At 45.4% G+C, this 24380-nt stretch overlaps 1 protein-coding gene across 3 annotated transcripts; it reads right to left on the bottom strand.

Annotated features, from left to right (window-relative positions):
- Positions 1 to 18: 18 nt before the first annotated feature.
- On the bottom strand, positions 19 to 22168 carry LOC140720634 (NACHT, LRR and PYD domains-containing protein 3-like). Of its 3 annotated transcripts, XM_073035464.1 has the most exons (6): positions 22052 to 22168; positions 12171 to 12262; positions 10192 to 10358; positions 6216 to 6387; positions 6052 to 6117; positions 19 to 1370 (listed from the first exon to the last, which is right to left on the bottom strand). In XM_073035464.1, exons 2-6 carry the CDS (start codon positions 12178 to 12180, stop codon positions 19 to 21), a joined length of 1767 nt encoding a protein of 588 aa, XP_072891565.1. In that variant the 5' UTR covers positions 12181 to 12262; positions 22052 to 22168. The 3 variants fall into 3 exon arrangements, with proteins under 3 accessions (XP_072891565.1, XP_072891567.1, XP_072891568.1); XM_073035466.1 differs by lacking the exon at positions 12171 to 12262 and having other exon boundaries at positions 22052 to 22152; XM_073035467.1 differs by lacking the exons at positions 6216 to 6387; positions 10192 to 10358.
- Positions 22169 to 24380: the final 2212 nt, after the last annotated feature.

Below are 24380 nucleotides of genomic sequence, written 5' to 3'. Positions count from 1 at the left end.
ATGGAGAAATACCTCAAATCACCCATCTGTCGTGTTGTGGGCTTCAGTGAGGAATTTCAGGATATCCCCGGGATGTGGATTCAGGAATTGTGCGACTGCAGCTACAAACTCTTGGACGGTGAGGTGTGGGAATGTGTACACCACGCTCCGGGCAGAATCTTCTCTCTCCAAAAGCTCCATCAGGAACCCGGACAGGAACTGGGAAGGCTGCAGACTGAACTTGATCAAATCTCCATCTGTAAACACAATCTTCTTCTCGGACACTCCTCTGAAGGCCATCTGACCAACACTGAGTAACACATCACGGGGGTTCTCAATCTCACGGCCGTGGTTTTTCAGGATGTTGTAAATATAGTAGGAGTACAGTTGGGTGATGGTCTTGGGAACTCGCTGCGGGTCCCTGACTCTTTGTGTGAAGAAGGGGCCCAGTGCCAGAGCGAGGATCCAGCAGTAGGAGGGGTTGTAGCTCATGGTGTACAGGATCTCGTTCTCCTTCACGTGTTTGAAAACAGCTGCTGCCACCGTCTGATCTTCAAAATACCTGATGAAATACTCCTTCCGTTTCTCACCAGAAAATCCCAGGATTTCAGCCCAGACACTGATCTTTGCCTTTTCCAATAAATGTAACGCAGTGGGACGGGTGGTCACCAGCACTGAACACCCTGGGAGAAGCTTGCCCTGGATTAAACTGTACACAATGTCAGACACTTCACACCACCACTCGGGATCTGGGCACTGGTGCTTGGGTTCTGTATCTCTCCGACTATCAGCAAAATCGATTCTGTGTTTGAATTCATCCAAACCATCGAATATAAACAGCAATCCCTCTGGGTTCTTCCAGACCTCTCTCAGGATATTCCCAAAGTAAGGATACTGATCCAGAATCAGTTCCTTCAGGTTTATTCTACAGTTAATGGAGTTTAAATCTCGGAATTTGAAACTGAAGACAAACTGGAACTGTTGGTATATTTTCCCTGTGGCCCAGTCATAAACAATCTTTTGTACCATTGTTGTTTTGCCAATTCCTGGGACTCCGGCCACTGCTGCCGAACTCCCAGATTTGGATTGTGCGAAGAATCTTTTCATTTTGTCCCAAAAACTATGTGAGTAACTATTATGAAACAGATGAGCAATCTGGATTTTTTCCAGCTTTGCATGGAGATGGTTCTCTCTCCACTCCTCGTGGTCTCTGCCTCTTACTAGCAGCTCGTGTTCCACCAGTGTCCGATCTCGAACAGGATAAATGACTGTGAGCTCAGCGTATCGATCAACCAGTTGGAAAACCTTCACCTTCTCCCTCATCAGGATCGTGTTCACTCTCAGTGTGTCAGTTTGTGCCCGCAGAGTCTCCCTGTGTTTCTGTTGAACATCTTCCATGGGAACAGACAGTAGACAAACTGTTAGATGTCTCAACTCAGAACTCAGTATTTCAGTACCCAAGAATGGACAGGATGGACAGAAATTGGTTGTCAATGCCAGATCTGATGAACACGGAACATTCACGGATTTCTGCTAATAAAAAACAACTTGTTAAAGACATTGTTTGGGTGAAATTAAGAGCTCGGAGACAGAGTGTCTAAAAATGGATGATGGCACAGAAACATTTCGGATCTGATTCATATTTGCTGATAAAGGCTCAGCTCTCTCCTCTATTCATAGTTTGCAGATTCCCCAGTGTTTCTTATTCTCTGATCTGGTACGTGAACACAGGCAATACACCCCCACCACATTCACAATATCCTGAAAAGGGAGGGTGCGCAGTCAGAAGTCGTGACACATATTGTTACCAATGACATAGGGAAAAGAAAAGGAGGATGTCTGGAAAACAGAACATAGGGAGACCAGTGGGAATGACGGCAGAGCAGAGATGACTGAAGTTTCTGGGAATAGTTCACAAGGCGCAGTGTAGATGTGGCCCACAGAGGAACAAGTTCTCAAATGGCAGGTGCAGGCAACCATGGTTGACAAAAGACGTTAAGGATGGCATAAAAGCCAAGGAGGGGGCATATAAGTTAGCAAAAGTGAGTGGAAAATTGGATGAATGGAAAACTTTTAAAATCCATCACAAGACAACAAAACAAGCTATAAGAGGGAAACGATGAAATATGAGGGCAGCCCAGACAATAGTATAAAGCAGGATCATAAACACTTTTTCCAGTAATATAAAGAGTAAAAGGGAGGTGACAGTTGATATTGGACAACTGGAAAATGATGTTGGTGAGATAGTAATAGGGGACATAGATAAACGCAATTGGTTCTTCGCACATGTCTTCACTGTGGAAGATGCTAGCGGTGTGCAGTGGTCCGCGCGTGACGGGCAGTAGGAGTGCCATTGCTATTACAAAACAAAAAGTGTTAGGCATACTGAAATGTCTTAAGTGTAAAGGGGGTTTCTTCTTTTTCTTTGTTACTGTGTATGTAATCAAAATGGCGTCTTTGTTTTGTTAAAAGTAGGAATTCTGGCGCCTTTGTGAAAAGTAGGAATGCTGGCGTCTTTGTTATGATAAGTGCTGGAAGCTTGTTTGGGACTGTAAACTGATTGTTGGCGGGGATTTTGGGGAGTCGGCGCGATGGAGTGAGAGAGAGAGGACGGGATGCTGGAAGCTGGGCGACGGAACGGACCCTGAGCGGGGGTCCCCGGCCCAAGGTTTTCGGTGAGGAGAGGAGACGGAGATAGAGGAGTGTGGAGCGTCTGGTCGGCCACCGTGGGTGGTCCCAGGAGGCGGGTCGAGGAGTTCGGAGGGGATCAAATGCCAGAAGACTTCAGTAATTGAGCTCCAACGGTTGTGCACGAAGTGGTTTGGACTTTGATAAGTTTGGCACCTTTTCTTTTTTTTTCTTCTTCATATATACTGTATCGTTAGTAATCGCTTAGTTATAGTAATCTTTATAAATTGTACTCATTTAATCGCATAAGGTGTACTGTCTGTTTTTTGGGCGAGGCGGGGACATCACACAGCATCCACACCAGCTGATTACCCAGCTTGGCGGGGCCGAAGGCTGCTCCCCCAGACGAAAACGAGCTGAGCGATGCCTGAGGCGACCCAGGGGTTACATTGTGGGGTGCTGGTCCGGGATTGATTACTGTGGAAGCTGTGTGATCGCCCTCTTTAAATTATGTCTGCGGCGAAGAGCTGGTGTGCCTTTGTGGGTGTGCGATTGCCGGTTATCTCTGCATGTGTGTTGGGTGGGGTGGCTGCTGTTGGTAGCCCGAAGGTCGTTGTTCGAGTTCCGACTAGCGCTGACGAAAAGGTGGTGGGGCCATGGGCTGTCCATGCTGTTAAGAGAGCAAGGAAGGTCTGGTTGGAATGTTTCAGCAGTGGTGGGCTCCGCCCGGTTGTTGGAATAATGTCCAGCCCTAAAAGGGCAGAGCAGACCTCTCAGTTGTTGTGTGAGTGGCAGTGCTTGGCTGAGGGAACGCGACAGGGATTGGTTGAAAGTTTGAGTAGGCGGGCTGGTAGCGTTGTTAGAACTGTCAGGCGCAATTACCTCGAAGTGACAGCTGCCAGTTCTGGGAAAGTGTGGGAAAATGCGTGTGGTTCGACTGGAAGTCAAATGCCGCAGCTGGGGGGCTTACCATATCGTGGCAGGTCATTGGTGGGAAGTTTTTAGGGTATTCCTTTTGGTTAGGAAGGCAGATAAATTGCTTGCGGAGCCAGGGGGATCTGTCAAGGGGATCAGTTGTTCCGTTGATTCGAGAGGTGTTGGGAAACTTAGAGGAGGCCCAGTGGGGGAACGGCTTGGGGTCTCTGGGGGAGCACGTTCCCAGCAATGTACCAAGGAACTCCCACAAGGAACAGACCCTATTCCTGAAGGCTTAGAGGGACCACGCACTCAGGAGTTGTTACGGATGGATGGAAGTCAAGTTAAAGCCATCCTCGGCACCGGGGCACCGGTTAAGTTGCTGTACAGTTTGTTTTATAACCGTTTTTGGAATCCTTTACCCTTGACGACATTGACGGCGCTGGAGATTTGGGGTACCAGCGCCGGTGATTATAAAGACGACGGTTGTTGGTCAGTGAAAATGGAGTTCTTAGAGGCAAATGTGGAAGTGACTGAGGTTCGTGAATTGTTAATGCTGATGTGTCCGGACACTGTTGTAGAATGAGTTTGAGTGATGCCTGAGGCGACCCAGGGGTTACAGGTAAATAAGTCACCTGGGCCCGAATGACTCCATCCCAGAGTCTTGAGAGAGGTTGCCTGAGAGATTCAGGTGCATTGGTCATGATCTTTCAAGAATCACTGGAGGATTGCAAATGTCACTCCACTCTTTCAGAAGAGAGGAAGGCATAAGAAGGGAAATTGTAGGCCAGTTGGCCAAATCTCAGTGGTTGGGAAGGTGTTGGAGTCTCTTATTAAGGTTGAGTTTTCGAAGTACCTGGAGACTAATGACAAAATAAGTCAAAGTTAGCATAGCTTCTGTAAAGGGAAATTATGCCTGACAAACCTGTTCTTCGAGGAAGTGACAAGCAGGGTGGACAAAGGAGTCAGTGGATGCGATTGACTTGGATTTTCAGAAGCCATTTGGTAAAGTGCCACATATGAGACTGCTGATCAAGATAAAGCCATGTGGTGTTACAGGAACGATATTGCGGAATGGCCGTCAGGCAGCAGGGAGCGAGTGGGAATAAAAGGGGCCTTTTTTCTGGTTGGCTGTCTGTGACTAGAAGTTTTCCTGAGGGTCAGTATTGGGTCCGCTACTTCTCACATTGTTTGCCATGATTTAAATAATGGAATTTGTGGCTTTGTGGCATATATTGCAGACGATACAAAGATAGGTGGAGGGGTAGGTAGCACTGAGGAAGCAGAAAATGTAGACAAATTGGAAGAATAGGAAAAAAAGTGGCAGATTGAATACAGGGTTGGGAAATGTATGATAATGCATATTGATGAAATGAACAATAGTGTAGAGCATTATCTAAATGGGAGGAAGGTCCAAACATCAGAGGCGCAGAGGAACTTAGGATTCATCCAGCAAGTTTCCCAGATGGTTAATTTACAGGTCGAGTCTGTTCTAAAGAAGGCAGCTGCAATGTTGGCACTTATTTCAAGGGGAATCGAATATGAAAGCAAGGAGATAATGCTGAGCAATTATAAGACACTAGTCAGGCCGCTCCTGGAGTATTGTCAACAGTCTTGGGACCCATATCGCAGAACAGATGTGTTATAATTGGAGAGACTCCAGAGGCGATTCACGAGGACGATTCCAGGAATGAAGGGGTTACCATAAGCGGGGCACTTTGACAGCTTTGGGCTGTACTCACTGGAATATAGAAGAATGCGGGGGGATCTCTTTGAAACAAACTAAATGTTAAAAGACTCAGGTAGGGTGGATGTGTATAGAATGTTTTCTGTGGTGGCGGTATCCAGAACTAGAGGGCACAGCCACATAATTGAGGGTGATCCTTTAGAACAGGTAAGGAAGACCTTTTTTTAAGCTAGAGAGTAGTGAATCTCTGGAATGCTCTGTCAGAGATTGCCATGGAGGCCAAGTCCATGGGTATATTTGAGGCGGAAGATCCTATTCGGTTAGGGCATCAAAGGATATGGCGAGATGGCAGGTGTTTGGGGCTGAGTGAGATCAGGGATCAGCAATGATGGAATGGCAGACCAGACCCGATGGGCTGAATGGCCGAATGTTGCTCCTATGTCTTGTGGTCTTATCGAGGAATAACAACAAATCTCGGCTCCACTTTGGATCGGAGGTGTGAGATTTCCTTTGCTGGAGTTGGATGTTCCAATTGGAATGGTTTGGCATCACTTTTGTCAAATCTCCAGATATTCGGTTCTAGGGAAAGGGAAACATCGAGGTTTCATCTCGGATTGACGGGTATGTCTGTTCATAAGTCTCATCGAGGCCTCTGGATGCACAGCCTGAGACGCCAAAAGGTGCCAGGTGTTGTGACAAATGCATTTGGTTACCTGTCCTGCAACCACAGCAACAAGAACCTGTCTCCCAGACTCTGACAGTCTCTAAACAGTCGGCCAAAGACAAGTATTCAGACTCTCAGAGTGAAATAAAAACATTGACATTTCTGTTCCATCGCTTACCTTTCAGATGCGTGGGCACTTCAGATAAACCCCGCTCAGTGTCCATGTAGGCGATCTGGCCGTCACCTGTTCAAACAGATTAACCTGCATTAAGTCTGTTCCGTGTAATACTGTAAATTCATCAGCATTGACATCTGTAACACACAGTGTATTGTTCACCGTACCACGTTCCCGTATTTCATTCAATATTCTGCTCAGCTTCGGTAAATGGTGACGTAGTTTCACAAAGGATTCCCACATCATCCTCCCAGCCCCAGAGCCCTTCTCCATCACCAGATCCAGGAGGAGTTTGGAAGCGCCCGCTCGGTTTCCCTTCTCCGCGAGCTCAGTCACTCTCTGTAATGAACAATGGGGAATATATTGAGGAGCGGAGGGATGGGCACAAATCTACCCTGAGCATGGACTGACCCAGCACATTCTGCTCGCCACAGATCACTAAGAGACATTGAAGTGTTCATAGCGGGAGAAAGATTTTAAAAGAAGTGAGCAAGGTCAGTCATTACCTTCTGAATGCCAGAGATTGCAGGGAATCATCCACTTGGCAAGTTTTAAGCAGAGCACACCCTAGCGTGAGTGAGTCAGAGATAGAGTGGGGAGTTGAGGCTTTGTGTCAGAGAGGTTTCAGTGAGGAGAGGCGGAGGCTTGGGTAGATTTTAGATAGTATTTTCCCGTCATTTTAATGGTTAGAACAGTGAGAATACCAGGCAGGATAGTGGAATGTTCTTCATACGGGGTGTGGCAAGGCAGGGAGACCTGCAGGGTCCCTGACCTTCAGGAATTGCATCCAGCTGCAGCTTCTTACAGACTGTGCTCAGGAATTGGAGCTGGAGCTGGATGAACCCAGGATAATTCATGAGGCTGAGAGGTTGACCGACAGGCTTTACAGGGAGGGAACTACACCCAAGGCACAGGACACAGGTAACTAAGTCACCGTCAGCGGGAGGGGAGGGGGATGTGAAGGAAGGGGATAGAAGCCACTGCAGGAAACCCCTCTATAACAGGTATGCGGCTTACAGTTGCGAGGTATGACCTAGCAGAGGAAAGCCACGGCGATTATGCCTCTGGCAATGAGTTTGGTTTTGTGACTCAGAAGGGGTGAGAAGAGTGAACTGCACTAACAGGGGAATTCAGAGGTTAGAAGAACAGTCAGGAGGTTCTTTTGACGAGAACAATATTTCTGGATGGTGTGTTGTCACGGCCAGTGATACCTCGCGTCGACTCTGAAGTTTTCTTAAGGACACGGTGAGCAGCCGGTGGTCGTGGTCCACGCTGGTACCAATGACAAGAGTAGGAAGTGTGACGAGGTCCTGCAAAGTGAGTTCATGGAGTTAGATGATAAGCTGAAGCGCAGGATCTCCAGGGTTGTGTTCTCAGGATTGCTACCCTTACCACGGGTTACGAGAGAAGCGGGCTCATACTGTGAGTTTTACTTTAAGAGCACCTGAGTGAGTCGGGACTATGACATCAGTCACAAGTTGCAGCGACCTGCTGCAGACTTAAACCCATTGGGAGTGGGAGAGGGGGGAGAGAGAGAACCAACACACAGTTAACTTATGTTTAATTTGTTTAAGTTACTATAATTTGTTACTAATAAAGAGAGTGGTTTTAACAGTAAAACCCAACTCACTGTATAATCTATTGTGACTGGTATGTAACACATGTGCTAGTGAGGCCTGAAATAGGACGATAATACAGTTTAACGTGTGGCTGACGAGATGGTGCATGACCGAGGCTTCAGATGTTTGGATGTTAGGGCTCTCTTCCAAGGAAGCTGGGACTTGGTCACACGTGATCGTTTTGCACTGGAGGCGTATTGATACCCTTGCAGGAAGAGTTGTTAGCACTGCATGGGGAGGAGGAGGTGTTGAATTAAAGGGGGCAAAAAAGAACAAGAGTGGATAGTGAAGTGGCTATATGGGAAAGATGTTGTTAAGCCGACATACAAAGTCAGGAAACTAAAGGATGAGTATCGTGAAACTTTTTTTTCCAAAATGTGTATTATTTCAATGAAAGGAGTACTGTAGGAAAGACAGATCAGCCTAGCGCGTGGATCAGCACTTTGAGTTACAGCATTAATGTGATTCTGTTGGAGGAGGTGCAGGACTGGCAGCTCAGCATTCCAGGGTTCCGTTGTGTTAGTCACGGTTCGATAGAGCGGGAGGGATAACAGATGGAGGGGTGGCATAACTAGTCAGAGAAAATGTCACTGGATTGCTCAGACAGGACAAACTGGATCGCTGGTCCAATGAGACTACATAGGTGAAACTACGGAACAAGAAAGGGATGACCACGTTAGTGAGATTATATTATAGAGCACCCAATAGTCAACGGGATTTAGAGCAACAAATACGCAGGGAGATCACAGAAACAAGAAACACAAGATTCTGATGGTAGACAATTAACTTTCCATTTAGTGACTGACACACCGAGTTAAAGGGCTGGATGGGATAGTGCAGGTCAAATGTGACCAGGGAAGTTTCTGTAACCAATATATTCAGGTCACAACTGGAGAGAGCACATTCTGGGCAAGGCAGGGCAAGCGACAGAGGTGTGTGCAGAGGAACAGTTCGGATCTGGTATAGAAATTTAAAAAGTCCGATGGGGAAGTATTGGAGAATAGCTAATATTGTTCTGCTGTTTGAAAAGGCTGTAAGAATAAGCCAAGAAATTACAGGTTGTTGAGCCTAACAGCAGTAGTGGTAAAGTTATTGGCAGGTATTCTGAGGGACTGGATATGAGCATTTGGATAGGCAAGAATTCTTTAGGGATTATCAACACTGATTTGTACCTGGCTTATCCTGTCTGACCAATCTTATGGTTTCTCGAGGACGTTACCAAGCGAGTAATGAAGGCAAGTGAGTGGATGTTGTCTACATGGACTTCAGCAAGGCCTTTGACAACTTGAAGGAGAACATCTTCATTCAGAGGCTGGTGAGAGTGTGGATCGAACTGCCACTGTTAGTGGTATATGTGCATTGGATTTGAACCATTTAAAAACAATTCAGGTAAGTACGTGAGTGGGAGGGGTATAGATATCTCTAGTCGGTGTGCAGATCAATGCGACTAGGCTTATAATAGGTCAGTGTGGAGTTAATGGGCTGAAGAGCCTGTTGCTGTACTGTAGAGTTTGATGACTGTGGCCAAGTCAAACTATGACAGGGTCACGGGGATAAACTCTGGTGAATCGCAGCAGGTACACAATTAACTGCCAGGCTCCATGAGGGTCCAGTGTCAGCCTACAGCTGGGAACTGGCAGTAAGGAGCAGACAGCAATTGCAGGACTTTTGTGCATGTGCGACAGACCAAAGTCAAATGGTAGTAATGCAGAGAAGGAAGTTTGAATTAAAATTGTTAGCTGTCTTGTGTGGAATGTTAGGGTTAGGGATAATGCGTGGATCTTCACTAAAATTCAGTCTGGTGAGCAATAGGTGAATGTGTCCCAGTAACACATTAGAAATTAGAAAGACGGTTCTTGGTAATTCCGTGTTAGCTGCAGATGCTTGGACTATTTTCAATTGTATTATTTTGCAGGTCCCAGTGTTAACAGTATATGCTGTGGTAATTCCAAACTCCAAATGGAACAGTCACAAGGAATAGAAGGTAACTGAACTGTGAGGCATGTTGCAATATTTGATCAAATGCAAGCGGGTCAGTACTTGAAAAGAGAGACATTATTCAGTACTGCCTGTTCAGTTGATGATGGGGTTGATGGTAGACTCTGGAAATGAGCTGAGAATTAAGTCACTATATATTTAACTTGTGGGAAACCCAGGGGTAATCAAGAGAGTCTGATGAATGGCCATTAAGGTCGAGCATTGGGAACATGATGAGATGTCAGACTGAGTGGTGTAAAGTGGTTCCCTGTCCACTTGCAATGTCCGGCAAGAGTCACATCACTAAATTCACCTCTTAATCATTGTCTGTATCCTAACCTGTCTAAAAGTGAATGTGTTCAGAAATATGGACAGAGGCTTGTATTGGTTAATAAAAGTTCACAGTTTCTGCAAACGAAAACTCTTTTCATGATGTTGACCACAAGCATTGCAGGATTTTCATAGCCCAGAGGTACCGGTACACCGGTTCTGTTGGTCTGTGATTGATTCAGTAGAATCTACCGTCAGTCTATGTTCTTCCACTTACGTGATACTCCCGGTCATTGAAATGATGACCATGTGTTAACATGAAGCTGACTCCCTCCACACCCTCCTCAATCGCCTGCTCCAGTCGCTCCATGTAGAATCTCGTCAACCGGAACAGTTGGTGATCATCACAATTTGACAGGAAGGCAGAGATTGCGGAGTTCAGATCTGTAGTTGGTCAGAGAACATAAAATAGTAGAGTGTACCATGCGGATGCAGACACAATGCCAATTTAAACCAATCCCATCTTCAGGAACATGGTGAATATCCCTCCGTTCCCGGCCTACACATGAATTCAAACACTTCTCAGACGCTGCTGAGTATCTGTTTCCAGTCCATCCCTCGGCAGCTCATTCCAGACACCAATCACTCTCTGTGGGAAACATGCATCCTAAATCCCCTTTAAGCTTTACTCTCTAATCTTAAACCTATTAATTCCAGTGCTGATATTTGCACCGAGTCACAGACTATCAAACTTTGCTATGCCCCTGATAAATGTATGAATTCTCTGAGATTGAGGCCTCAGTCTCCGTCACTCCAGATAAAGCAATCCAAGCTTGATCGACCTCTCCCGGAAGCCAATATTCTGTAATCATGGTGAAACTCGTCTGCACCCTCGCCCGAGCCTCCGCATCATTATTGTGATGTGGTTACCAGATTTGTGCACAAAGCTGAGATTGTCTCTTAACCAGCATTCATCCAGTTACAGCACAACTTTAAAAATACAGACTCACACATCAGCTTGTCGTTAGCATGCTACCAATTGTGTTGCCACTTTCATGGAGCTATGCACATCCATCACAGGACCCGTCCGTACATCAGCCTTCCTAACAGTCCCAGCATTCACTGCACACATTGCTCACGAACTTGACCTCCCAAGGTGCAACTCCTCACATTTGCCCGAATTAACTGTACTTGGTGACTCTCTATTCATATTTCTAATTGGATGCTGAACATTTTGACAACAGTCCCAAACTTACACAACTCCGCCGACTCTGTAAATCGACGAATCACTCCACCTATGTGATTCTATGTGTGTGTGTGTGTGTGTGTATAATTATTTTGAGTAATACATAGTCTATTATTAAGTTATTTACATACACACGACACATAACGAGCCAGTGATCCTCGCAGAGACTACTGGTCACAGACCTTCACCCAGAAGAGTGATCCTCCTGTCCTGACTCTATTTTATGTGACCAAGACAACATTGAAATCAATGTACAAAGCTTCCGCTGAAGATTCCTCAACCCGCATCGTCGATTGTTGATTTCCCTCTATAGATGCTGCCTGACCTGCTGAGCTCCTCCACCATTTTGTGCGTTGCCCTCTCTACTTACCCTCTTGTTTTATTTTAACCTTATTTTCCAAGGACATTCATTGCCTCGGTAGCCCCGCCAAATTCCCTGTGTAAAATTTCTCGTGTTCACTGTCTCCCACACCCAGCCCGTTCTCCCACAATAGACCGTTCCTTAACTCTGCCATGGAAAACAAAACACCGGGAAACTCCCCTCACCTCCATTGAGCAACAATCTGGAAATCCGGGGAAAATTCACACTGCCCTTCCAAAAGCGAAAACACCATCTGTTTCTCTCACTGGCTGTAGGAGGCATTTCCCACATCAGGGCGTACCAAATACTGATGGAAACTCTGTCTGTTCCCTGGACTGTTACATTGCCCGCTGTTGTATTCCTGTCTGAGTTTCACCCATACCCACTGTACTTTCAGGAGCTTCCTCTCCTTTCACTCAGGTGAAGATTTGCACGGTGAGTGGAGTGATTCGACCATTCCCCTTGTTATGTCCCTGCGCTGGACTGGGTGAATTGTTCCATTGTTCAAGGTTGCTTTACCAGTAGGATCAATGATGGCAGTTTTGCTGTGTCCCTTTAGCTCCCAAGTTTATTCCTCTGAACTACTGATGATTTGACTACAAGTGTACCATGACAACAGTTTTAATGAGAAAGAGCCCAGTGAACATACCTGTGTCCATTTTGACTCTGACTGACGTTGGTTAATTTTCCTCTTCTTGTCTGCCGTCCGGGTGGAAGAAAGCACCACCTGCTGGCGATTATCTGCATCACACCAATAAAAAAGTATGCAAACAGGAGGAAATCTGCAGATGCTGGAAATTCAAACAACAACACACAAAATGCTGGTAGAACACAGCAGGCTAGGCAGCATCTATAGGGATGCTATAGATGCTGCCTCGCCTGCTGTGTTCTACTAATAAAAAAGTATGAGTCCGTTACTCTGCCTTTCACATTTAAAATACTTCTGTAAGGTCGCTGCTCAGACTCCCACATTCCAGGGAGTAAAGACATAAAGTGGCCATCCTCTCCCCAGAACTGAAGCCTCTGGCCCTGACAACCTACTCGCAAATCTCTCCACTCTTTCCACTTTAACCATGCATTTTCAAACATATAGCAGCTAGAACGATACTTTGCACTGCAAACACAGTCTCACCAACGACTCACCAATGGCACCATAGTGGTTAACACAACTCTTTACAGTTCAAACGACCGGGTTGCAATTCCCGCTGCTCTCAGTAAGAGTTTGCAGGCTCTCACCGGCTTTCCTCCAGGTGATCCAGCTGCCACCCGCCCCCCCACCCCCACCCCCAGTCCCAAGAAGCACCGGTAGGGTGGTTAGTTGGTCATTGCAAATTGCCCTGTGACAAGAGTAGGATCAAACTGGGAGACTCAATGGGCAGTGTAGCTTGCTGTATCTCCATAAAAAATAAATTAAATCATATCGCAACTCCTGCACTCAGTGCCCTGACTGTTAAAGGACAGTGTAGTAAACACCTCTTCACCACCACTTGTCACCGCACTGAGCGAAGTGTGCACTTAAACTCATCAATCCCTCTTGTCTCTGACAATCTCAGACCAGGAGCTACTTGTGGCAATATTCTGAATGAAACTGAAGTGCACCAGGAAAACCAAGCAAAGTTTCATGTTGACAGCATCACTCAGGAATACAGTGGCATGCATACGTTTGGGCCCCCCTGGTCAAAATTTCTGTTACTGTGAATATCTAAACGAGTAAAAGATGACCTGATTTCCAAAAGGCATAAAGTTAAAGATGACACATTTCTTTAATATTTTAAGCAAGATAATTTTTTTATTTCCATCGTTATACAGTTTCAAAATAACAAAAAAGGAATAGGGCCCGAAGCACAAGTTTGGGCACCCTGCATGGTCAGTACTTTGTAACACCCCCTTTGGCAAGTATTACAGCTTGTAAACGCTTTCTGTAGCCAGCTAAGAGTCTTTCAATTCTTGTTTGGGGTATCTTCCCGCATTCTTCCTTGCAAAAGGCTTCTAGTTCTGTGAGATTCTTGGGCTGCCTTGCATGCACTGTTCTTTTGAAGTCTATCAACAGATTTTGGATGATGTTTAGGTCAGGGGATTGTGAGGGCCATGGCAAAATCTTCAGCTTGTGCCTCTTGAGGTAGACCATTGTGGATATTCAGGAATGTTTAGGATCATTATCCTGTTGTAGAAGACATTCTCTTTTCATCTTCAGCATTTTTATAGACAGTGTGATGTTTGCTTCCAGAATTTGCTGGTATTTAAATGAATTTGTTTTTCCCTCTACCAGTGAAATGTTCCCCGTGCCACTGGCTGCAACACAAGCCCAAAGCATGATTGATCCACACCCGTGCTTAACAGTTGGAGAGGTGTTCTATTCATGGAATTCTGCACCCGTTTTTCTCCAAACATACCTTTGCTCATTGCAGCCAAGAAGTTCTATTTTAACTTCATCAGTGCACAGGACTTGTTTCCAAAATGTATCAGGCTTGTTTAGATGTTCCTTTGCAAACTTCTGATGCTGAATTTTATGGTCAGGATGCAGGAAAGGTTTTCTTCTGATGACTCTTCCATGAAGGTCATATTTGTGCAGGTGCCGCTGCACAGTAGAACAGTGCACCACCACTCCAGAGTCTGATAAATCTTCCTGAACATCTTCGGCAGTAAAACGGTGTTTTACATTTGCTTTTCTAGAAATCCTATGAGCAGTTCTCTCAGAAAGTTTTTTTTGTCTTCCAGACCTCAACTTGACCTCCACTGTTCCTGTTATCTGCCATTTCTTAATTATATTACGAACTGAGGAAATAGCTACCAGAAAACACTTTGCTATCTTCCTACAGCCTTCTCCTGCTTTATTTTGATTTTCAGAGTGCTAGGCAGCCGCTTAGAGGAACCCATGGCTGCTGATTGTTGGGACAAGGTTTGAGGAGTCAGGGTATTTATAAAGCTTTGATAGTTGCATCTCTTGGTCTTACTTAATGATGACTGTGAACAAGCCATAGCCCTAACAAGCTAATTAAGGGCTGAGACCTTGGTAAAAGTTATCTGTCAGCTCAAATCTCTTGGGATGCCCAAATGTTTGCTTGGTGCTCCTTTCCTTTTCTCACTCTAAAATTGTACAAAACAGAAATAATACACTAATCTTGCTTAAAATGTTGAAAAGAATGTTTCATCTTTAACTTGATGACTTTTGGAGATCAGTTCATCTTCTACTCAGTTAACTATTGACAGTAACAGAAATTTTGACCAGGGGTGCCCAAACTTTTGCATGTCACTCTATGAAGTGGAGGTGAAGAATAGATTGATGGATTAAAGCTGGTGGAGAGGAAGCCACAAGAGCTATCAATAGAAGTAAGGAGCATTATACAAGAGGAGCCAACAAAAGTATTGCAAACAGAAAGAAGACCAGGAAAGCAAAATGGATTTCTGCAGGAGCTGCACAGAGAAGAGAAGTGAAGGCCAATGGAAACTGGAACAAATACCTCCAAATGAACACAACGTTCATTAAGATAGAAAGGAGAGACAAGGAAACTTACTTAAAGGAGCGATGCAATGAAGCTGAAGAGAACAACCAAATTGAAAAACAAGAGATCTATTCAAGAAGATTAGAGAAACCAAAGGAACATTTCATGCAAAAATAAGTATAGTAAAAGACAAAGAAGGGGCGGCCATTACAGAAGCAAAGACATCAAAAAGAGATGGCAGGAATACACAGAAGAATTGTACAGGAAATATCTTAACAGCGAAGACAGCTGCACTGACTCCCTCGTCGATCTCGAGCCAGGCATTCTGGAAAGTGAAGTCAAATGGACGATAGAAAATATTGCCAATAATAAGGCTGCAGAATGTGACAGGATTCCAGTTGGATTGTTTAAAACTTTTAAAGGTGATGATGGAAAAGTGTTGCATGCAGTTTGACAGCAGATCTGGTAAACCTAACAATGGCCTTTAGACTGGAAAGAAAACAGTTTATATCCCAATCTCCAAGAAGGGAAATGTAAAGGAATGGTCAAATTACCAAACAATTTCACATGGTAGCAAGGTAATACTACAGATCACACAAGTAGGACTCCAGCAATATATGGAACGAGAAAAGCTGGATGTACAGGCTGATATTAGAAGAGACAGAGGCAGCAGACACAAAATTGCTGGACAATAGAGAAATCAAGAGAATTCCAGAAAAGTATGTATCTATGTTTTAATGATGACTCTAAAGCCTTCAACAGTGTGGACCACAATAAACTATGGCAAATCCTTAAAGAAATTGGGGTACTTGGACATCTGCTCTGCCTTATGAGAAACTTGTACAAAGATCAGGAAGCAACAGTTAGAACTGACCACGGAAGAACAAACTGGTTCAAGATTGGGAAAGGAGTACTGTCACCCTGCTTATTTAATCTATATGCTGAACACATCATGAGGAATGCTGGTCCAGAGAACTCAAAATGCTGCAGTCAAAATTACCAGACACAATATTAACTTCAGATATGCAGGTGATACTATTCTAATCGCTGAAAGTGAGGAGGATCTGAGGAAGCTTCTAATCAAAGTGAAAGAAGGAAGTGGAAAGCTGGCTTCCTGCTCAATATTAAGAAAACTAGCCAATCCTGTTAACTCTGTGGTAATAAATGGAAAGGAAGTGGAAGCAGTGGCGGATTTTGTCTTCTTCAATTCAAAGATTTCTATAGATGGTAAATGCAGCCACAATATTAAACAGCGCTTACTTCTGGGGAAGGCAGCAATGGGAATTTAGATAAAATACTGAAATGCAGAGATATAGCGTTGTCTACCAAGAACAGTACAGTCCAGTCTATAGTATTTCCAGTTGTGATGTACGGCTGTGGGAGCTGGATTATTAGTAAGGCTGAATATAGAAGAATCAATGTCTTTAAACTTGGATGCTGGAAGAAAGTGTTAAGAGTTCATTGGACAGCAAGAAGATCCAACAAGTCAATACTTGGGGAAATTCAGCCAGACTGCTCACCGGGAAGCTTGAAAAGCTGAAATATCTTTGGAAACGAGCAGTCAATGTTTTGGGCCGAGACCGTTCATCAGGACAGAAGAGGGAGCGGACAGGGGCCCTATAAAGAACATGGGGGGAGGGTGGGATGGAGGAGGCTGGTAGGTGCCAGCTGAAAAACCAGTAAGAGGAAAGATCAAGGGGTGGGGGAGGGGAAGCAGGGAGGGGATAGCCAGGAAAGGTGAAGGAGGAATGTGTAGGGGGAAATCACTTTGGGTAGTAGAAGGCGGCGGAATCATGAGAGAGGTGATAGGCAGCTGGAGGAGGAGGCAGAGTGAAACTGGGATGGGGGAAGGAAGAGTGAGGGAATTACCAGAAGTTGGAGAATTCAATGTTCATGCCAAGGGGCTGGAGACTACCCAGACGGTATATGAGGTGTTGCTCCTCCAGCCTGGACCTGTATTCCTTTGACTAGCACTGATCATTGTTTTTGTGTAATGTTTTTGTGGGTTTATGATGGGAAATTCCAGTCATTTATTGTTACATTTTAGCTCGGGCTACACAATTATCTGCTTGTGTATTTTTGGGTCACACTAACTGTAACTGGGGTGTGTGATGGTCACCTCCCTCTGTCTGTACGATCAATGTTTTTAAACTATCATACTTTATGTATTGTGTTTGGTTTATTATTGTGGTCTCTAACATCTTGTTCTCCTTTACACTTGTTACTGGAATGACATCAAACAATTCTGAATCTTGAATCCTGGGTAAAAACCACGACCAACCACATATCTAAAGTCCTTCTTGATTTCACGAACTCCTACAATGTCACCCTAATTCTCCTCTGGATTAAAGATCCAGCTTAGCCAAACGCTTCCTTAGACTCGGCCCTCTAGCCCAGGCAACATCTTCAGCAATCTCTTCTGCGCCCTCTCCGGCTTGATAATATATTTTCTACAGTAGGTTGAACACAACTGTACATAATACTGTGTAGCCACACCGACAATATAATGCCCATAATCCAGAACTCAATGCCCAGTCTGATGAAGGCTAGCATGATTAAAGCCTTCTTCTTCACCCTCTATATTTGCACATCCACTTTCAGTGACTGTACTCTTGTACTCCCAGGTTGCTCTGTTCCGCAACAATCGGTGCCCTCCCCTTCACTATACCAGTCCCACCCCACCTAGTTTGACTGTCCAAAATGCACCATCTCTCACTTGTCCAAGTAGAAAACCATTTGCCATTCCTCAGCCCCTCTCCAAAACTGACCAAGATGTCTTTGAAATTCATTGACACCTGTTGCCTTATAAGCCAGTTCCATATCCTCAGAGTCACCAGCCCAATATCATCACCCATACAAAGACGCTTTGGTGCCGGCAATTTGCCGTGGTGTTCCTGCCATTTCCGATTCACAGACTAAGGTGGAACTGGAACCTAATGACCCTCTGCCGGGGCCAGTGCTCAGGCTGGTTTCCCGGTCTGTATAGAGGATGCGGATACACTTCAGCCTGACTCCAGCTGCTAAACCGAGCACAGTTGATCAAAATCTTCCTGCTGTGTGGGATCTTGCCCAGCACAGCTGGCTGCCATGTCTCCTGCAGTGCAGCAGGAACAAAATGTAAAACTATAAAGTAGAAAATGCTGGGAACCCAGTACATCAGATTACATCTCTGAAAGGACAAATGGTGGAAGACCCAGTTCCAGAACTGAGATTGTCAAAGATGTGGCCAATCTGCTGAGCGTTTCCAGTATTTTCTCCTCCTTACTTTAAATTTCCTGCAGCTGTAGTATTTTCTCCCTCTTCATTTTAATGCACAGATAGTAACTGATTGCCACCCTAAACTGTAAATACCATCCCACCCCAACCACTCTGTTAGATCTGAGTTCATTCTCACCCTGTTGTAATACATCCCATACAGTCAATGTACACAGCATCTTTTCCTCCCACTATCTTTCTGTTACATTTGCCCGAGGCTGCGGTCTTTTCGTTGAGAGGCAGTGACCACAGAGCGATAAAAATCTGCAACTCTTCCTGGTGGGTTGTTACCCTGGAAACAAGAGGCTCACCAAAAATAACCGAAAAAGGAAATAACAAACTTAACATCAGATGCTATGAGTTCCATTATGATGACAATTAACACTGCAGCCATTTTGTAACGGTGAAACTAAGATTGAAATGGCTGATTTTACCCTGCCACATGCTGTGTTCAATTAAACCTCTGGCAGCCCTAGCTATTAAAAAAAAACAATTCTGGAAAAGATGCAAAACAAAATTTCACAATGAAGACAAAGTTTGTAGGAGAGATTGTTGAAATATATCATTGCAGCAATGGGATACAGGCTGGGCGGAAGTTTATCAAGATGGCTGATACATATCATTGAGTTGGCGGTATAGAGTCTGGACAGAGGTTGAACAAGATGGTTGATATATATCATTGAGGTGGTGGGATACAGACTGGACAGAGGTTGAACAAGATGGTTGAAATATATCATTGAGGTATTGGGATACAGACTGGACAGGCTGAACAAGATGGTTGATATATATCATTGAGGTAGTGGGATACAGGCTGGACAGAGGTTGAACAAGATGGTTGATATATATGGATACTGGCAGGACAGAGATTCAACAAGATGGTTGATATATATCATTGAGGTGGTGGGATACAGACTGGACAGACATTGAACAAGATGGTTGATATATATCATTGAGGTGGTGTGATACAGACTGGACAGAGGTTGAACAAGATGGTTGATATATATCATTGAGGGAGTGGGATACAGCCTGGACAGAGATTCAACAAGATGGTTGATATATATCATTGAGGGAGTGGGATACAGCCTGGACAGAGATTCAACAAGATGGTTGATATATATCATTGAGGTGGTGGGATACAGACTGGACAGAGGTTGAACAAGGTGGTTGATATATATCATTGAGGTGATGGGATACAGGCTGGACAGAGGTTGGACAAGATGGTTGATATATATCATTGAGGTGGTGGGATACAGACTGGACAGAGGTGGAACAAGATGGTTGATATATATCATTGAGGTGATGGGATACAGACTGGACAGAGGTTGAACAAGATGGTTGATATATATCATTGAGGGAGTGGGATACAGCCTGGACAGAGGTTGAACAAGATGGTTGATATATATCATTGAGGTGATGGGATACAGACTGGACAGAGGTTGAACAAGATGGTTGATATATATCATTGAGGTGGTGGGATACAGACTGGACAGAAGTTGAACAAGATGGTTGATATATATCATTGAGGTGATGGGATGCAGGCTGGACAGAGGCCGACCCAGATGAGCTGGGAATGAACAGATGGAACCAGGTGGGAGAAGGGATCAAGGACAATCACTGATGGTCCTCCAGCAATACAAGATACTGAATTAAAGATACATACTGTGCTGCTCCAGGGGGCACGGTGATTGTGGTGGACAGCTTGGCTCTGCATTCCTTTGACTAGCACTGTTCATTGTTCTTGTGTTAAAATGCTTTTGTGGGTTTATGATGGGAAATTCCAGTCATTTATTGTTACATTTTAGCTCGGGCTACACAATTATCTGATTGTGTATTTTTGGGTCACACTAACTGTAACCGGGGTGTGTGATGGTCACCTCCCCCTGTCTGTACGAGACTGGTTGGGTTCACTCTCCGGGTCACGGTGCCCAGTATGTTTATGTTTATCACAGTAAAACCGTTGAGTTTAACGAGCTCCTTTGTCTATCATTATGGACCAAATGCTCGCCACCATACCACTATGTAAAAGATCTCGAAATGACAAAGCTAGAACAAACCATAACTTTGCCATTCACCAAATGTTATCAATGCACCATAAAAAGTTTCCCATCCGGATACTTCACGCCTTGGTATGGTCACTGCTTTACCCGTGACTGCAAGGAACTGCAGAGTTACGGACACAGATCAGCTCATCACAGAAACCAGTCTCCCCTACATGAACACTTTCTGGACTTCCCGCTCCCTCGGTGAAATCGAAGATCCCCACAACCCGAGACATTCTCCTTTCTCACCCACCCCAATTAGGGCGAAGATACAACGGTCATTAAGCACGTATCACCAGGCTCAGAAACGGCTTGTCTGAAGTAAACAAACTTTGGAGGATTTCCAGGAAGCGAGGCAAAGCCACCAGTTCGGGAAGTTAACGGGACTCACTGGCCAACAACCGATTTCCCCAACAAGAGAGAATATGCCGCTGCTGCAAATCAATATCGACGCAAACTGGTGAATGAACTCAGCGGGCTAAAAATCACTGCAGACGGTGAGCATGCGCAATGTGATTCTCACGTCACCAGACCCGGGGGGTGGGGGGGGGGTGGGGTCTCGGAAAAACCGCACTGCAGTAGCTCTGCGGCAAAGTGAGAGTGGAGAACGGGATCACGTAACCGTGGGTGGGTCTCCCCGACAATAAACCGATTCAGACATACGAGCCTAATTAGGCCGTTTGGCCCATCGAGTCTGCTCCGGCATTCAATCATGCCTGACCCTTTTTCACTCCTGAGCCCCACTCCCCGGCCTTCTCACCGTAACCAATCAACAACCTATCAAACACGAGGAAATCTGCAGATGCTGGAAATTCAAACAACAACACACACAAAATGTTGGTAGAACACAGCAGGCCAGGCGGCATCTAGAAGGAGAAGCACTGTCGACGTTTCAGGCCGAGACCCTTCGTCAGGACTAACTGAAAGGAAAGATAGTAAGAGATTTGAAAGTAGTGGGGGGAGGGGGGAATGCAAAAACAACCTATCAATCTCCGTCTTACATACCCCAAACCTGGCCTCCACAGATGCCTCTGCTAATTCCACAAATTCACCACACTCTGGTTAAAGAAATTTCTCTGAGTTTAGTGAAGCGTATCCCTCTGATCAGCAACACTGTTCAGGGTTTTGCATTTAACAGTGTACTGTCTCATACATTCGACCTACCGAGCTGCCAAGATAATCATCACTAATCAAATCTCACTGAGATTTCTCAGGTCCTGTTGAATTTATTGCTAAGTGGACAAGTACGGGAAGGTACAGGGATAGAGAAACACTGACTTGTGGCAACATCACAGGCAAGTACATTCAGATAACACACGGAACACAAATTATACCATTCTCTGTCAGTAACAAGATAGAAACATGTTTTACTTCATCCTGCTAATAGGACCAGAACAACAGGGACTGAGCAGCGGCTCATCTCAGACGGTTCGGTGTGAAGGTCTCACAACCCGGACCGACCCCGGCAGATTCTGTGAAGGAAGCGAGGCGAGGCCGTCAGTTCGGGAAAGTTCATCCCCTCCCCCTTCAGGTTTCACCGATCACCTTGTGTTTCTCTCTCCCTTCCCACCCCCACCTTTTATTCTCCAGTCCTGCCGAAGGGTTTCGGCCGCTAATGTAGACTGTACTCTTTTCCTGGATTCTGCCCGGTCTGCTGAGTCCCTCCAGCATTTTGTGCTCGTTGCTCGCATTTCCAACATCTGCAGATTTTCTCTTGTTTGAGTTCGGGAAAGTTAAAGGGACTCACTGCCCAACATCAGACCTCTCCGCTCCGGATCGGCTTCAATACTCACCGAAAGGATAATCCTTTCCCAGCTCTTCGACCCGGGGGGCGAGGACCTGCTCTCGATCCCGATCCCACCGCAGAAATCTTCAACAAAGAACTGGAAACAACACAGGCAATCCGGGACTGAGCATGCGCGATGTGAATTTCGCGTCATCAGGGCGGTGGGCGGGGCCTCGGAAACGAAACTGCAAATGCTGCAGCTCTGCGGCAAAATGGGATCACGTGACGGTGGATGGTCTCCCACGTGACCCGGTGACAGTTCCTCGCCCCTGCCGACCGACCGCCGTTTCCCCCACATTATTTCATACTTACACCAGCAACATTTTCAATTTTCCCTCCGTACTTTTCCCGTCCAATTCCTCCATGCCCCCCCCCCCGGGTCAAAGAGTTACGGGTTGAATTCCCAACCCGGTCTGACAGAGAACGCAGGCACAAATAGGAATTGTGCAGGGTTCATTTAAATCATTTTATGTTCATAAACACTAATTCGGTCACCAGTGGTGTGCTTCAGGGATCTGTTCTGGGACTCCTACTCTTCGTGATTTTTATAAATGACCGTCAGTTCACCGGAGAGGAACAGCGGGTGAGTGGGAGGGAGAATGTGTTTAAATGTTCACACATTACAGGACTGATGGGTGTCAGATCTCTGTTTCATCAGGATGTCAAAGCATAAAAACAAATCACAAATAAATAGATATAATTCTTAAAAATGTGAATCTCAACCAATGTTTGAAAAAGTTGTAAATACCCCTGCTGGTGGCTCAATGTTCAGAGCGAGGGGAGTAGGCAACAGTTCTATGATGTTGCAATAAACGAGCTTAAATGGAAATAGGGCAGAAAATTTTATTTCGTGAAGACCGTGCAGGGTGACGGCAGGATGTCAGTGAGAACCGGGGCATAATCAGTGGGTTCCACAGGAGCACGAGTGTGTTCTGTTCTGGGTGAAGATGATTGTGTTACAATCTGTAATTGCAAGGCTTATTGAGAAAGTAAGGAGGCATGGGATCCAAGAACTGGCTTGCCCAACAGAAGGCAAAGAGTGGTTGTAGACGGGTCTTATTCTACATGGAGGCCGGTGACCCGTGGAGTGCCTCAGGAATCTGTTCTAGGACATTACCATTCGTGATTTTTATAAATGACCTTGATGAGGAGTTGGAGGGATGGGCTAGAAAGTTTGCTGATGACACAAAGGTTGGGGGTGTTGTGGATAGTGTGGAGGGCTGTCAGAGGCTACAGTGGGAAATTGATAGAATGCAAAACTGGGCTGAGAAGTAGCAGATGGAGTTCAACCCAGATAAGTGTGAAGTAGGTTAAATATGATGGCGGAATATAGTATTAATGGTAAGACTCTTGGCAGCGTGGAGGATCAGAGGGATCTTGGGGTCCGGGAACATAGGACCCTCAAAGCAGCTGCTCAGGTTGATGCTGTAGATAAGAAGGCGTACGGTGTATTGGCATTCATCAATTGAGGAATTGAATTTAGGAGCCGAGGGGTAATGTTGCAACTATATAGGACCCTGGTCAGACCAAGCTTGGAGTGCTGTGCTCACCTCTGGTCGCCTCACTACAGAAAGGATGTGGAAGCCATAGAAAGGGTGCAGAAGAGATTTTCAAAGATGTTGTCTGGATTGGGGAGCATGTCTTATGAGAGTTGGTAGAGTGAACTCTGCCTTTTCTTCTAGGAGTGATGGAGGATGAGAGGTGACCTGATAGAGGTGTATCATGTGATGTGAGGCATTGATCGTGTGGACTGACAGAGGCTTTCTCCCACAGTTTGAAGATGCATTGATCGTGTGGACTGACAGAGGCTTTCTCCCACAGTTTGAAGAGGCATTGATCTTGTGGACTGACAGAGGTTTTCTCCCACAGTTTGAAGATGCATTGATCGTGTGGACTGACAGAGGCTCTCCCACAGTTTGAAGATGCATTGATCGTGTGGACTGACAGAGGCTTTCTCCCACAGTTTGAAGGTGTTTGGAAGTAGGTACAGAGGAGATGTCAGAGGTAAGATTTTTAAGCAGAGAGTGGTGAGTGTGTGGAATGGGATGCCGGCGACAGTGGAAGAGGCGGGGACGATGGGGTCTTTTAAGAGACTCCTGGACATGGACATAGAGCTTAGAAAAATAGAGAGCTATGTGTAACCCAAGGTAATTTGTAAAGTGAAGACATACTCAGCACAGCATTGTGGGCCGAAGGGCCATTATACTGCTGTAGTTTTTCTATGTTTCCAATTTCCATTCACATTCCTCTGGCTTCACTGGACAGGAACACTGAAACTTCCGGTGAGAAACAGCAGGAGCAGGCCATTCAGCCCCTCTAACCATCAACAAGATGAC

This window comes from Hemitrygon akajei, unplaced genomic scaffold (genome assembly GCF_048418815.1).
Source record: "Hemitrygon akajei unplaced genomic scaffold, sHemAka1.3 Scf000045, whole genome shotgun sequence".
NCBI classification, from domain to species: domain Eukaryota; kingdom Metazoa; phylum Chordata; class Chondrichthyes; order Myliobatiformes; family Dasyatidae; genus Hemitrygon; species Hemitrygon akajei.
This window is presented reverse-complemented; position numbering and strand designations above follow the sequence as displayed.